The sequence below is a fragment of the Anomaloglossus baeobatrachus genome, chromosome 4, assembly GCF_048569485.1.
Source record: "Anomaloglossus baeobatrachus isolate aAnoBae1 chromosome 4, aAnoBae1.hap1, whole genome shotgun sequence".
Taxonomy (NCBI): Eukaryota; Metazoa; Chordata; class Amphibia; order Anura; family Aromobatidae; genus Anomaloglossus; species Anomaloglossus baeobatrachus.
In genome coordinates, this window is record NC_134356.1 from 626,795,013 (window position 1) to 626,811,910 (window position 16,898).

Here is a 16,898-nt window from a genome sequence, read left to right on the forward strand (position 1 = left end):
TCACCAAAGTAAGGTTTCCTCACACCTTCAGGCCCTCTGAAAACTTGAATTTAAGGCCTAAGAATGACATGGAGGTGGAAGAGGAGGGTAAAGTCTACCGCCACATTGGGCACATTGTAAACTGCTATGGAATATGTATTCCACCATCTGAGTCTCAATGATGGAGGGACCGCCCAAATGTAAAAGAGCAGTCTTTCCCAAATGTATGTTACTTGAACACCTCTGGACGCTCACCAAACAAAGGTTTCCTGACACCTGCAGGCCCTCTGAAAACTTGAATTAAGGGCTGCAGAATGAAATGGTGGAGGAGGAGGGCAAAGGCCACCGTCACAATGGGCACATTGTAAACTGCTATGAAATATGTATTCCACTATCTCAGCCTCAATGAGGGAGAGACCACCCATATGTCTAAGTGACAGCAGTCCCTCCAAAACATATCTTACATGACCACTTGAGGCCCTTCAGGTCAAAGAGCAACATACGAGAATATAGCACTAACTCAAAACCAGTAGGTAATACAGAAGAATTCCAACATGTACAACTTAATCAGATATAGCAACATGTGATAATAAAACTTAACCTTTAATTGGGTTATTTAAAATGACGTAAATAACATACAGTGATCCAAACACCATTTAAAACCAGAAAAATGTTGAGGCCAATACAGTTCATGTATTTATGGCGCCAACATATCTCAATATACAGGGGAACGGGAAACGTTCACCCTTTACAACCAACACGGGAGGGATAGGGAGATCTTGTGCATAGTTGGCTATAATGGCACTGCTAGTAAGCTGAATTATTGCTGGGTATATGTAGCATACAGGATACATATATGATCACAATAAAAATAGTATGCCAATTAACCCAGTCAGCATTAGTACCATTAGGCTTAAATGGATGAAAATAATCGCCCAGCTGTAAATTTACAATAGTGTAAAATACCAACAAAGGACAATTTAAGCCAAAACAAACACCATAGACTATAATATCCTAAAGATGGCGACTCCTATATGGATATAATATGCTAGATATCAATAATATCCTATGGCATATAATGAGAAAAAACAAATGCAATATCAAGACCACTTGAAGTGGAACAAACTCACCCAGTCCTTTCGTCCCATGGATGGATCAAAGTTCTCCCGTGTTGTATAGTCCAAATACTGGCACGGTGGGAGTAGTGGTTTGGTCACTAGCCCTGTCTAGGATTAAACTGACCCTTTAATTATCCACAATGACTCCCGCCCTTACAAGGGCAGTCCACAGCTGGCCCTGTTGTGGCTGACCCTTAGTAGATGAAACCAGGTGACTCCCGACGCGTTTCACATTATCTGCTCATCAGGGGAGGCGTAAAACACCTGAAAATCGCAGCAGTGGCTCAACACAGAGCTCAAACCTATGTGGCCTGGTATCCATGAGGATGTTTGATGTACTGAGGTTAAAAAAGGCCCTGGTCCCACCCCCCGAGTTAGAGGACCCGCCTCACTTAATTATGCAAATGGCACAACGGTAATAGGGAAGACCCGGACTGCAAACAGAATTAGCCCATAAGGAGATGATCTAGCCCAGCGATCTGATGAGTAGCCAGGCTCAAGATATCTCTGGATGTACATTACTGCATATAGTTTAATATAAACAAACAGATCGTTCTTACCGAATGACCGAGTAGAATGTGCGCTATCTCATAGTGATCAGGCGGTGGGGTGCAATACTTCCTGGTTACCCGATCACATGGGTGATCACATGGATAAACAGGAGCATGTGGGAGGATGATGTGAGTCGCGTCACAGAACGCTGGACGCGCATCATCAGGTGGTGACTGATCGGTGGAACGCAGGACTTCCTGGTTCTCCGGTCACGTGAGCGGTCATATGGTCTGCAGTGAATCAGTAGAGAAGGGGAGGCGACAGAGGCGTCTCCATAACGTCAAACCCACATTCCATGTCATGACGCACTAGGTGCTCATCATGTAGCAGTGACCGGCCGGTTAAAACACAAGGCAGCATTCATAAAAGGCTACGTGATAGTCACATGGTGTAGAGAGGGGGCGTATACCATGTCAGCCTCACAGGCCGGTCACAACATCATCGTTACAGGAGAGTGTGTTCAACAAACTTTATCATCACATACAAATACACACTGCAGACACAATAAAGAACATACAATCCTCCCACATTATAAGAAAAAAGGGGAAGTCAAAAGTTACACCACAGCAACCTGACCACACCAGAGAAAACGAAATTGGAGTTTATATGTAACCAATCTATTCAAGCTATAGATGTTTAGATCACTCATGTGATGTTCATTCGTGAGATGAAATCAGTAGATAGTGCATGTGATGGGTGGGTGTAACCCACATAAAAGCATATTATCCAAAAGCACTACCCAGGTGTAATAATAATACCAATATGATGTAAATAGCCAAGATTGGAGAGGGGGGGGGGGGCACAAGGGGAATCACTGAACTCATGTTGATGAGATAAAAAGTGATATAGAGTGACTTGCAATGGCAGTCATATATATACAATATCCCAATAGGACATCAGGAAAATATACAACCTGATAGAGGAATTCAAATGACAATTACTAGAATACCAAACAGGAAGCTAACAGACAAGTAGAGAGAGGATGAAGAGACCAATATTTATATAAAGCATCCATAGTTGAGTTGTTCATTCAAACCAGAGGGGGAGACCGTATTGAGCCGGAAGATCCATCTTGCCTCCTTTTGTAAGATCAACCGGTCCCAATCTCCCCCTCTGATCGTTTTTTAAATTTTTTCAATGCCAATGAACTTTATGGCGTCTTTTTTCCCACCATGGGAGACATTGACATGACGTGCCAAGGAGGTGTCTCTGTCATGTTCAATGTCTCCCATGTGGTCCCCAATACGTCTGCGGAACTCTCTCCTCGTCTTACTGACATATTCGAGTCCGCATGTGCATGTTGCCTTATAGATGACGCCTTTTGTATGGCAATTAATAAAATCCCGGATAGTAAATGATTCCTGAGTAACATTTGACATGAAAACTTTGCCTGGTGAGACAGACGAGCATGACACGCAATCGCCACATCTGTGGCACCCCTTCAGATTAGATCTGAGCCAGGTTTCCTGCTTTGGTGCCACAAAGTGACTGTGGACCAGTCTGTCACCTAAAGATCTACCCCTCCGATAGGTGACTTGGGGATAAGGACCCACCGATGTTTCGAGGTCGTTGTCCATTGTCAAAATTGACCAATGCTTTTCAAAAATGTTTCTGACAAGATTAGCTCCATTAGAAAACGTGGTGATAAATCTTGTAACGGAATTACCAGCCTCCTTCTTGGAGGGTTTTAAGAGGTCAGATCGATTCTTGGATCTTGCCTCTTTAAAGGCCTGACTCAACACTTTTTTGGGGTAGCCACGATCAAGAAAACGCTTCCTGAGGTCATTTGCTTGTGTCATAAATGAAGCGTCCTCGGAGCAGTTTCGGCGAATTCTATAATATTGTCCCTTGGGAATTCCCCTCCTGAGGGGAGCCGGATGGTTACTGTCCCACCTCAGGAGGGAATTGGTGGCAGTTGGTTTTCTATAAGTAGACGTACTCAAGGTACCATCCTTCGTCTTGCTGATGAGAACATCCAAGAATGGCAACGAGACAGGGTCCGCCTCATATGTGAAGCGGAGGCCTATCCCATTATCATTCAATCGGTTTACAAAGGTCACCAGATCATCCCGGGTACCACGCCATATAACGAATATGTCGTCGATAAAGCGTGCCCATAGATCGATCTGGTCAGACAATCGTCCATCATCACCCTCCTCCTTGTTCCACTTCAAGTGGTCTTGATATTGCATTTGTTTTTTCTCATTATATGCCATAGGATATTATTGATATCTAGCATATTATATCCATATAGGAGTCGCCATCTTTTGGATATTATAGTCTATGGTGTTTGTTTTGGCTTAAATTGTCCTTTGTTGGTATTTTACACTATTGTACATTTACAGCTGGGCGATTATTTTCATCCATTTAAGCCTAATGGTACTAATGCTGACTGGGTTAATTGGCATACTATTTTTATTGTGATCATATATGTATCCTGTATGCTACATATACCCAGCAATAATTCAGCTTACTAGCAGTGCCATTATAGCCAACTATGCACAAGATCTCCCTATCCCTCCCGTGTTGGTTGTAAAGGGTGAACGTTTCCCGTTCCCCTGTATATTGAGATATGTTGGCGCCATAAATACATGAACTGTATTGGCCTCAACATTTTTCTGGTTTTAAATGGTGTTTGGATCACTGTATGTTATTTACGTCATTTTAAATAACCCAATTAAAGGTTAAGTTTTATCTGTCAAAGAGCAACATACCAACAGGCACGTTCTAACTGGCTTTGTAAAGTGCTAGGTAATAGCTAACTAGAAATTATGTATGACAGAGGGACCTACAAAATGTATACCGTATTTTTCAGACTATAAGACGCACTGGACTATAAGACGCACCCTGGTTTTAGAGGAGGAAAATAGGAAAATAAAACTTTAAGCAAAAAAATGTGGTCATGACACACTGTTATGGGGCGAGGATCTGCTGCTGACACTGTTATGGGGGTAATGTCCCCAAATTCTCTACTAAGGTACCCCATCCTGGTAATGATCCTCCTGCCTTGTATATGATCCTGCTATAAACTCCCATCCTGCTCATATACCCCCATCCTGTTCATATACCCCCATCCTGTTCATATACCCCCATCCTGCTCATATACCCCCATCCTGTTCATATACCCCCATCCTGTTCATGTACCCCCATCCTATTGATATACCCCCCATCCATCCTGCTCATATTCCCCCATCCATCCTGCTCATATACTCCCATCCTGTTCATATACTCCCATCCTGTTCATATACTCCCATCCTGTTCATATACTCCCATCCTGTTCATATACCCCCATCCTGTTCATATACCCCCCATCCTGTTCATATACCCCCATCCTGTTCATATACCCCCCATCCATCCTGCTCATATACTCCCATCCTGTTCATATACTCCCATCCTGTTCATATACCCCCCATCCATCCTGCTCATATACTCCCATCCTGCTATATGCCCCCATCATGCTCATTTACCATCCTGGTATATGGCCTGTATCCTATAGCACAGAGAAAAAAAATAAACGTTTAAACTCACCTCTTCCTCACTCCCTGCACACCGATCATCTTCCTCTCTGCGCCACTGATCTGTGTGTGTGGAGCCGTTCCCTTGCAGCATCGCAATGTCTTCCTGTCTGTGCCGATCAGCTGATCAGCACAGATCAGCTGACCGGCACAGACAGGAAGACATCGCGTGCTGCAGGGGGACGGCTCCACACACGGGGACGGGTGAGTGTACTGATTCACTGCACCCCGCACTGATGATGACGCGCGGGGGGGCAGTGAATACAGCCGCACATGATCACTCCAGGCTGTAGTTGCCAGGGGTGATCATGCGGACCGACTCTTTACTATGCGCGCGTCCCCACTCGTCCTCCCGCCCACCTGTCAGTGCCGGCTTCTGCGCTGAGAGATGGGTGGGAGGATGGGCGTGCATATGTAATGAGCGGGCCCACGTGGTCACGGCAGGCGTTGCTACTGTCTGCTCGTGCCCCCGATGACCCGCTCCACCGCAGCACCCTCATTCCCGGCCGCAGCCCTATAGTCAGACCATAAGACGCACCCTCAACTTTCCCCCAATATTTGGGGGAAAAAAAGTGCGTCTTATGGTCCGAAAAATACGGTAAGTCAGGGCGCTCCCAATTTTAATAGTAAAAAAAAAAGCCAAAACACTTCGTGTGAACAAATACTAAAAGGGATATTTTATTTCTCCTGTGTTTTAGCATTATGTACAAGTAATTATGCAGGAAAAACTGTTTCTTAACCTTTTGGCCTGTAAAATACAATTTAGGTTAGGTTTGGTAGGTGTTTTTGTGCATCTGTAAAAGTGGCGTAATACTGTGATATCCTCATTCCCAGAAACCATATGTGAGTCAGACATGCATGCAGGCGTATTCTCCAGGCTCTACCCATTCAGTTTCATCACTTTCCCATCCATTTCAGCCTTTTCCTCAGGCCCCCAGACCTCTCTGTTGGGTCCAGCAGAAAATTACTCTCATTTTCCATTGACTTGCATTGTACTCGCTATTCGGAACAAAAGCGAGTATTATAAAGTACTCATTACGAGTATAGCGATTACGAATATTACGATACTCGCTCATCTCTAGTCATGTATAATCAAGTATCTGCTAACTAATTTTACGAGAATAGTGTAATGAAACCTTTAGAATAAAATGGATTTAGGGTGAGACTTTCCCCAGACCAATCTTTTAGGCCTGAAACACACATCCGTTAAACACGTGCGTGTTTGTCCTGTTTCCGTATGTACCGAAGACAAGGACAAACATGCACCAATGTTAATCTATCATTGAGGTCACACGTGCGTGATTCCATAAGGTCCGTGTGTCCGTGTCCGTGATCCGTATGTGTTTCCGTTTTGCACGGAAGCATGTCCGTTTTCAGCACGGAACACGCACACACGGACCCCATGAAAGTCAATGGGTATGTGCGCACAAGTACGTGACACGGATGCATCTCTGTATGCTCCGTGTACGTTTTGTGCTTCTTTGTAGCGATGTCGGTCATTCTTTCTTTTTCTGTCTATGTCGGTCAATCTCCCTCAGTCCGTCGGTCGGTCTCTCTGTCTTGTCTGTCCCTCTCTCTGTCTGTCGGTCAGTCTCCCCCCTCTCTCATACTCACCGTTCCCCAATCACCGGCGCGGCGCTGCACAGCTGTTCAATAAACTTCGGCGGCTTTTACTATTTTGAAAAAGCCGGCCGCTCATTATTCAATCTCGTATTCCCTGCTTTCCCCACCCACCGGCGCCTATAATTGGTTGCAGTGAGACACGCCCCCACGCTAGGTGAGAGCTGTCTCACTGCAACCAATCACAGCCGCCGGTGGGCAGGTCTATACTGTGCAGTAAAAAAATAAATAAATAATTTAAAAAAACGACGTGCAGTCCCCCCCATTTTGATACCAGCCAGGGTAAAGTCACACGGCTGAAGGTTGGTATTCTCAGGATGGGGAGCTCCACGGTATGGGGAGCCCCCCAGCCTATCAATATCAGCCAGCAGCCGCCCAGAATTGCCGCATGCATTAGATGCGACAGTTCTGGGACTCTACCCGGCTCTTCCCGATTTGCCCTGGTGCGTTGGCAATCGGGGTAATAGGGAGTTATTGGCAGCCCATAGCTGCTAATAAGTCCTAGATTAATCATTGCAGGCATCTATGAGACACCCCCAATGATTAATCTGTAAGTTACAGTAAATAAACACACACAGTGAAAAAATCCTTTATTTGAAATAATAAACACTACAAAAAACCTGCGTTCACCAATTTATTATGCCCCAAATACCCATCCATGTCCAGCGTAATCCACAGAGGTCCCGCGTCGCTTCCAGCTCTGCTACATGAAGGGGACAAGAGTTGAGGTGAGTATCACAATCAGCTGAGCTGTCACTGAGGTTACTCGCGGCCACCGCTGGATCCTCCACCTGTGACAGCAAGTCGCCCGAGTGACAGCAATGAAGTCACAGGTGAGTTGTGTTCTCAGGTGGAGGATCCAGCTAGCCAGGTGAAACCTGAGTGACAGCAGCGCTAATCGTGCTCACTTTTGTTGTCGCGGGCGGGGAGGGAGCCGTCGCTGCTGCGCTCTCGCTGGCGCTCGGGTCCGGTGCTGCTGCTGCTCGGTGGCTCAAGCGGTGGGCCGGATCCGGGGACTCGAGCGGCGCTCCTCCCCCGTGAGTGAAAGGGGTGGTTTGGTTTGGGGATTTGGTCCGTGACGCCATCCACGGTTTGTGGTGAAGGTGGGCACCACCGCTGCTGGTGACGGGAACGTTGTTAGGGAGCAGCTGAGATGTTTTCCCCCTCCGTGGGTAGGGGGGTTGGTGGTCCTGGGGCCCGGTTGAGGTGACGGGGAAGCACGGTTGGTGAGGTGCAGGGTCGCGGGGGCAGCGCGGTGCCGGATGGCACGGTGGTACTCACTTAGCCAAGAACGGATGCAGAGTCTCTGGTAAAACAAACGGCGGATGGACGGGTCCCGCAGCCGGCTGCTGTGGTTTCTCCCGGATGGTTGGTGGTGGCTGCCTTTCCCTGCACCTTTTGTGTAACTTCGGTCCCGATGGCTTCCCACCGGTAACCCACTCCCCAGCGTGGATATATGCCGGAGGAGCCCTTTTGTCCGCAGGCTCTGGCCCTGGGAATTCTAGCTGTGGCGGTAGCTGTATTTCCCTTTCGCTGTTTGGATGGTTGCCTTCAATCGGGTCTTGGCTGTTTGGAAACCCCTGGGGTTCTGGTCACTAACGGATTTGACCTGTTTAACGGCGACTCCAAGCCTGGTCGGGGTCCGCAGGCCCTGCCGGTTTGTGCTGGCTTCACTTCGCTCCCTGGTTCGGTACCGGCGGGCCACCGCCTGTCCCCGGTCCTACGGTTTTGCGTTGATCTGCCTCTCCTGCAGACGGCCACCACCGTCTGCCAACCTTGCTCTTGGTGCCCGGGCCACGTACCCGGACACGGTCAGTTTGCTCCTCTACTGCCACTTTACTCCTCTCTCCTTCACTTCCCTAAACTCAACTAACTTCCTTTCCCGCCTCCAGGACTGTGAACTCCTCAGTGGGTGGGGCCAACTGCCTGGTTCCACCCCACCTAGTGTGGACATCAGCCCCTGGAGGGAGGCAACAAGGATTTGTGTCTGACTGATGTGCCTATCTCGGGGTGTGGGGTGTGTTGTTTCAGTACCTGTGACGACCTGGCTAGTCCAGGGCACCACACTGTCACTCGGGCGATTAGCGGTCACTGGTGAGTCCTTCACGGGTGACCGCTAATCAGTACGCGACACTAAGACAGAGCCGCGGTATGACAATGAAGTCGGGTGAAGTTCACCCGAGTTCATTCTCAGCGCGCGTCGCTGTTTGCTGTCAGCCGACATGTAGCAGTAGCAACTACATTTTACATCACACACGGACATTTCACACGGACAACACACACACACACGTCAGTTAAGTTTCACACGCACACACGGACATTCCACATGCACACACGGCTAGCATACGCAGTTCACACAGATGCCACATAGACCATAAAAACGGACACAAAAACGGGACATGGACCCGAAAAACGGACGTAACACCCGTGCGTGTTTTTTCACGGATGTGTGTTTCTGGCCTTAGGCAGAGTCTAAGGTGCACCTGTCGCGGGCGGGGAGGAGGGTGGCAGGCTGCGCTCACCCCTCTGCTCGGGTCCGGCTGCTGCTGCTCAGTGGTGGCTCGAGCGGTGGGCCGGATCCCGGGGGTCTCGAGCGGCGCTCCTCGCCCGTGAGTGAAAGGGGATTGGGTTTTGGGATATAGTCTATTGTCCGTGACGCCACCCACGGTTGTGGTGATTTGTTAGCACCACCGCTGCTCGGTGTGGGGATCCCGGGAGTGATGGTGTGAAGCAGCAAGTTGTTGTGTTGCTCCTCCGTGGGTAGGGGTTGGTGATCCCGGGGCCCAGTGAAGAGGTGGGAGATGCAGGGCTTGGTGGGCGCAGGGACGCGGAGGCAGCGCTGTGCCTTGCGGCACTGTGGTACTCACTCAGCCTGAGATGATGACACAGTTCTCGGTAAAACACACGGCTGGAAAGACGGTTCCCACGGACGGCTGCACTTGCTTTCCCCAGTAGGTGACGGTGATGTCCCTGTGTCCTGCACCTATGTTGTTGATGGTTGCGATGGGTTCCCACCGGTAACCCGCTCCCCGGCTTCAAGCTGGACCGGAGGAGCTCTACTCTTTGCCCGCAGGCGCTGGCCCTCAGAAACTGGTGCCCTGGCAGTGGCGGTGTCTCTGCTTTAACCCCTTCACGACCATGGACGGATCTTTCCGTCATGGATCGTGTCCCGGTAAGCCCCGCCCCCTGCCGCGGGCAGGCGGCGTGGATCGGCACACATATCAGCTGTTTTCAACAGCTGACATGTGTGCCTACATGTTCCGAGTGGAATCGCATTCCACCCGGAACATTAACCCCTTAGATCTCGCTGCCAAAGTCTGGCAGCGAGATCTATATGCGCGTGGCCATGTTTTTTACTTACCGCCGCCCCCTCCGGACGTCACGTGAGTGATCACGTGACGTTCGGTGGTTGCCATCGTAGCACAGGGTCATGTGATGACGCCTGCTGCTATGAAGTTTCACTTTCATTCTTCCTCGGCACGGAGCAGAGGAAAAAAGAAAGTGACTATTTCTGCTATTTACAGCGGTATAGCTGTAATCAGAAGATAGCGATCAGCAATCAGATTGCTGATCGCTATAGCCCCCTAGGGGGACTAGTAAAATAAAATAAAAAAAGTAAAAAAAAGTTTTAAAAAATTAAAAAAAAAACAAAAAACCTAAAAGTTCAAATCACCCCCCTTTCCCCCCATTGAAAATTAAAGGGTTAAAAAATAAATAAATATACACATATTTGGTATCGCCGCGTTCAGAAATGCCCGATCTATCAAAATATAAAATCAATTAATCTGATTGGTAAACGACGTAGTGGCAAAAAAATTCCAAACGCCAAAAGTACGTTTTTTGGTCGCCGCAAGTTTTACGCAAAATGCAATAACAGGCGATCAAAACGGAGCATCTGCGCAAAAATGCTACCATTAGAAACAGCTCGAGACGCAAAAAATAAGCCGTCACTGAGCCATAGATCCCAAAAAATAAGAACGCTACGTGTTTCGGAAAATGGCGCAAAACGCGCGCCACTTTTATTGGACAAACCTGTGAATTTTTTTTAACCCCTTAGATACAAGTAAACCTATACATGTTTGGTGTCTACAAACTCGCACCGACCTCAGGCATCATACCCACACATCAGTTTTACCATATAGTGAACACCGTGAATAACACATCCCAAAAACTATTGTGCCATCACACTTTTTTTGCAATTTTTCCACACTTGGAATTTTTTTGCTGCTTTCCAGTACACCATATGGTAAAACTTATGGTTTCATTTAAAAGTACAACTTGTCCCGCAAAAAACAAGCCCTCATATGGCAAGATTGATGGAAAAATAAAAAAGTTACGGCTCTCGGAAGAAGGGGAGCAAAAAAGAAAAACGCAAAAACGGAAAGTGCCCCGGGACTGAAGGGGTTAATGGTTGGGCTGTTGCCTTCAATCGGGACTTGGTTGTTGGGAGACAGTCGTCCCCTTCACTGACGGATTTGGCAAATTATGGCGACTCCTAGCCTTGCCGGGGTCCGAGAGGCCCCTGCCCTGGTGCTGACTGTTCTTTGTACACTGCTCCAGATCGCCGGGTCACCACCCGTCCGCGGTCCTTCCAGGAACCTCCGAGCAATCACCCCTCCAGACAGTCACTGCCGTCTGCTGACCTTGCTGTCTCAGTCCGGGGCACACACCCGGACTAGCTTCAGGCTTTCTTACTGTCACTTTTACTCCTTTACTCCAGTTTTCTCCTTTGCTCCTCTACCACTTCACTTCCTTCTACTTTCACTTCCTACACTCATCTGCCTGGTTCTTCCCGCCTCCAGGGCTGTGAACTCCTCGGTGGGCGGAGCCAACCGCCTGGCCCACCCCCTGGTGTGGACACCAGCTCCTGGAGGAAGGCAACAAGGATTTCTGGTTAGCTTTGGTGTTCCTAACTGGGGTGTAGGGTGTGGTGGCGTGATGACCTGTGACCCCTGGCTTGCCCAGGGCGTCACACACCCTATTAACCATTAACAGGGATCTGTAGTTAACCTTTTGGGTGTCAGGTTCTTTCGGCAGAGACTAACTGACCGGTGCAACTAGCTGAAGGAAGTGCTAAACTAGCTATCGTCAAACTCAAAGAATCACTAAAAAGGACAGAATGGGAACCTAAAGCCTTTTCCAGGATAGCTGGGTCAGAATCCAAAAAATTCAGAAGAATTACAGTCTGAGGCCCTTTCAGAATGGGCATTTATTACAGAGATATAGTTAAAAATAGGCTGGGTTTGAATACTAGGTCATGAGCCAAAATATTACATCAGGTAGTACAGTAAAGAGGGGATTTAAATATGGTGCAAGAACCTCTGGCACATAATGTAGGAGGAATTACCTTACATTATTCTCATGTATCGCAATCATGTCAAGTTTCCTTGTCCTTGTAAATTTTGAAAATAGAAAAGATCCTTCAGTATTAATTTATCTCATAAACTTGTAACTTTTTCTTTCCTCTTAGATATGGATGCATCTTCGGCTAACTACAACGAAACATTTTTTAGCTACATAGGTGAGAACAAAACGTTCCCTATATATGTTTATAAATGTTATCGTTCAGATTATATTTTATTTCCATTTTATACAATGATGTCGGGGTCTCAGAGGTGAATCACCACTGATTATCAAGTAATGGCATTGTTTAGCAGATGCTACTACATTGTCAAATGAGAATCACCCTATGGGACTTGTTAATAAATCCAAAATATTGTGACGTACCCTAATGTGAAATCACTGTTACTCACACTATCTTTCCTAAATTCTGTTCACTTTCATGTCATATCCTTTGAGGCTGTGATAGATATGAGTGATCCATTCCATTGCTGTTCTGTTCTCTGCCATAAATGCAACGTTTCGACCTACTATAGGTTTTTTTCAAGAACTATGGCAGGTTGAAACGTTGCATTTATGGCAGAAGAATGGTGCTATTCTTGCAGTAACTTTTCTCACCTGTAAGGAATGGAAACATTTTTTTCCATGACCTGTTAGATAGGTATGAGCGGACTCGTGGAAGTTCAGGTTTGCAGGGTTCGGCTGGACTTTAGTTAAAAATTTTGTTTGGGGACCCGGACTTGACCTAAACTTGACCCCGGACTCTGAATCACATAAAGGTTAATTGGGACCCAAACTTTAGTGCTTTAAAATGGCTGAAAAGTGTCATAGTAAAAGCCAGGAGGCTGCAAAATGCCTCACAAACAAATATGATTAGGGAATAAATAAAAAAAATAATGGCACGGGTTCCCCTATTTTTGATAATCAGGCAAGGTAAAGCAGATAGCTGCTGGCTGGTATTATAAGGTTGGGAAGGTTTATAGTTATTTGGCCCTTCCCTGCCTCAAAATAGCAGCCCAGAGCCATCCCAGAAGCGACACATCCATTAGATGCGCCAATTATGGCTCTTTGCCTGGCTCTTTCCGATTGCCCTGGTGCGGTGGCAATCAGAGAAATACTTTTGGGGATGATGTTAGCTCTGAATTGACAGCTGGCATGAAGCCCAGGTGTCAGTAATGGAGAGGAGTCTATCAGACAACCCCATTACTAACCAGACAAGTGAGCAGTTAAAAAAGACACACAGAGGAAAACTATAGTTTATTTGAAAAAAGATTCCCTCATTCACCAATTTCTTAATTTAAAAAAACCTTTGATTTTCTGATGTAATCCAGTAGTGAATAAAGACTGTCTCACACTCCCTCATTCAAAGATTTATTAATTAAAAAGAAAACCTTGATGTTCCGACGTAACCCACTCGTGTAAATGTCCCGGCCACAACGTCTTTATTCAAATAACCTATTTTTTCCTGTGTATGAGGTTTTTTTTCTTTACACTTACCGGGTTAACCCCCTTGACCCGTGGGTGATTTTCCGTTTTTCATTTTTGATTTTTCTTCCCCTTCTTCCAAGAGCCATAGCTTTTTTATTTTCTCGTCAATATTGCCATATAGGGGCTTATTTTTTGCGAGACGAGTTGTACTTTTGAATGAAATCATTAGTTTTACAATAGAGTGTTTTTTTGTTTTTTTTTTAGTCACCTTGTTCGCTATATGGTAAAACTGATGTATCAGTATGATTCTCCAGGTCGGTACGAGTTTGTAGATACCAAAAGTACAGTTTTAATTTTATCAAATTTGTGAAAAAAATTCTGAAATTTTTCCAAAAAACAAATTGCGCTTTTGTTGCCATTTTCCGATTGTCATTTTTTTGGGATCTTGCGCTCAGTGACGGCTTATTTTTTGCATCTTGAGTTGACGTTTTTAATTATACCATTTTTGTGTTGATGCGCTGATTTGATCACCTATTACTGCATTTTAAAGAAATTTTGTCATTTGGAATTTTTTCTCGCCACGCCATCAACCAGTTAGATTAAATGATTTTATATTTTGATAGATCGGGTATTTCTGAATGCAGCTATACCAAGTATGTGTATTTTTTATGTTTTTAACTGTTTTATTTTCAATGTGGTAAAAGGGTTGGTTGATTTTAACATTTTAATTTTTTTATTTTTTCATATTTTTTTTAAAAAAAATGTTTTACATTTTTTTAGTTTATTTTACAAGTCCCCCAGGGGATTTTATCATTGCACAGCCCAATTGCATGTGCATTTCTGTTTATCAGAGGAGCATTGCTCTCATCAGCAGAAATTCTGATCTCCTGTGAGTGGCGGCGCTCTGTTGGCTCTCACAGGAAGTGAGTCATGGCAGCATCAGGGGTCATCAGCTGACCCCGTGCTACCCTTGACAACACCATGGCGCTCCGTGATCACTTCAAGGGGCTGCCGATCGCAGTGGGGAACAGCACAATCCCTACCACGGCCCTTTTAACCATGCTGTCAGTGCGATCTAAGAAATTAACAGGCGTGGGTGGATCTCTGATCCACCTGTGCCTGTTAGTTACACATGTCTGCTGAACAGATCAGCAGACATGTGTGGGGAATATCAAGGGCTTGAGAAAAGCGGCAGAATTTGCACATCTAATGTATGCGCCACTTCTGGGGGGGGTGTTATTATTTTTAGACAGGGAAATTCCGGGTCTGCCACTGACCGAGAGTGAGCTAGGAGCCTTGTTCTGAGAACATTCTTGCAGCTGTCTGCTTTACATGCTTTTTTTTAAAATTATTTGTTTTGTTAACAGCAGTGTACAGGCATCATCCCCATACTGAAAAGCTTGTTGATTAGCTCCACTGCAGCCTTTCAACAAGCTTTATTACCATACAAATAGCCCCTGAAGTTGGGCACAGATGTTTTTGAAAAGTCTGTGTTCGAGTTCAAGCCCTGGACACCAGGCGTCCGGTACAAAGCTCATTCCTTTAGAGTTCGCTCATCCCTATTGTTAGAGGAACGACATAGATTACTATTCAGCTACTTATTATGAGTGTGATCCGTTTCTTCTCATTTTTTAAACCAGGAGGACATCCAAAGAAAAGCCATGGCTGGCTATCCCTAGCTTTGGTAGTTACATTGGGCATCATATTTATCATTTTGGGCATCCTCACCGGAATCCTGTTTGGACATTGTAAGTACTGAAGATGCGTTTCTTGTGCAAAACGTTTTGCCCCTTGTGTGGCAATTTTTCAGGTGGTTTAGTGTCATATTCTTCAATGTCTAGTTTGCTTGGGCCACAACCTGTAATCTTGTTTTTAGGTCACATTATCCCATGATTTGGTTACAGTTTAATAAATCAGTATGAGCCAAATTCATTATTGTATTTGTGCTTCTTTTTTTGTTGAGTTTTCAGAGTTTTGCTCCTTTATTTTGTTTCCACCATATTCATCTTTACATTACCACCTTTTTTGAAGTCTATAGTATATGTTTCATATTTTCATAGATTTTAAGGTTGAAGGTAGACATAAGCCCTTCGAGTTCAATATAATCTAACATGTTCATCCAGAGGAAAGCAAAAACTCCATGAGGCCGATGCTAATTGCCCATATTAGAAAAAAAGTCCTACCGACTCTATATCCAGCATTCAGACGCTGGATCATCATCCCATTACAGAATCTGCTTCAAATAACCCATAATAATATCCAGTTGTGCCTTCAACCTCTCTTTTATGCCTGTTTCACGCGTCAGTGAAAACAGACACGTTTTTCACTGACGTGTTAAAAACGCATATGTCCCTCTGTGTGCCGTGATTCACGGTACATGTTGGTTGTCCATGTGCAATCCGTGCTCTGTGCTCCATGATTGCACATGGACATAAACTCACCTGTCCCGTTCCTGCTGTCCGTGGTGCTGAAGAGTGCCACGGTGCAGCACCCGGCCGCCGCTGTCTGACCTCTGCATCTACGTCCGGGTTGGCTGTGTCGTGGATTCATGAATATGCACGACAGTAATGAGTCGGCCAGGAAGCAGGAGAGAGCAGAGGCTGAACAGAGCATCGTTGGAGAAGGTGAGTATAAAATGCTCTTTATTTTCAATGTACGCTTTTTTCTGGTACGTGTTTCATGGACCACACCATAGTGTGATCCGTGGGACATCAGTGATGCCAGAAAAAAACGGACATGTCTCCATGCGGACATCACGGACACGTGTGTATGCCCCATGGAGACACGGTCAGTGAAAAATCACTGATGTGTGTGTGTGACGCCCTGGACTAGCCAGGTAGTCACAGATAGACCCCCGCACAACACCTGTCCCCCAATAAGGTAACATCAGCCAACCATTAAAACCTAATCACCTCTCTCAGTGCTTGATGGACACACCAGGGGGCGGAGCCAGGTGGTTGGCCATGCCCACCAAGGAGTTCAGAGGGCCTGAGGCAGGAAACACAGTCAGTAAGTGAGGTCAGTTGTGAAGTGGAGTTTGAGTAGTGAGTGAGGAGTGAAGGAGTCTGACAGGTGCCGGGGTTGGAGCCCAGGTACCTTTGGCTAGGAGGCAAACGGTGGCCTTAGCCTGCAGGAGCCGGGAAGACGGCTCAGTGGAACCGTGGTGGACTGGGACAGGGTAGTGGCCCGTCGGTACCGACCCGGGGAACCGACATGGAAACTGGAGCACAGAGGGGGGTACTCAGACCCTGAAACGAGGTCTAGAATCCACTGGACTGAGTTAATTAACTGATTGCGGTCTGGACTATAGATCCTTTCCCACCCAAGTCCCGACTGAAGACAACAG

The 16,898-nt window shown here is 46.3% G+C and overlaps 1 protein-coding gene across 1 annotated transcript in view; it reads left to right on the top strand.

Moving 5' to 3' along the window:
* Positions 1-16,898, top strand: part of LOC142302708 (perlucin-like protein) — a 94,980-nt gene that overhangs the window by 38,917 nt on the left and 39,165 nt on the right. The window contains exons 2-3 of the mRNA XM_075343825.1: positions 12,255-12,305; positions 15,193-15,300. Of these exons, the coding sequence (XP_075199940.1) occupies positions 12,255-12,305; positions 15,193-15,300 (159 nt within the window). The remainder of the gene's footprint in view (positions 1-12,254; positions 12,306-15,192; positions 15,301-16,898) is intronic.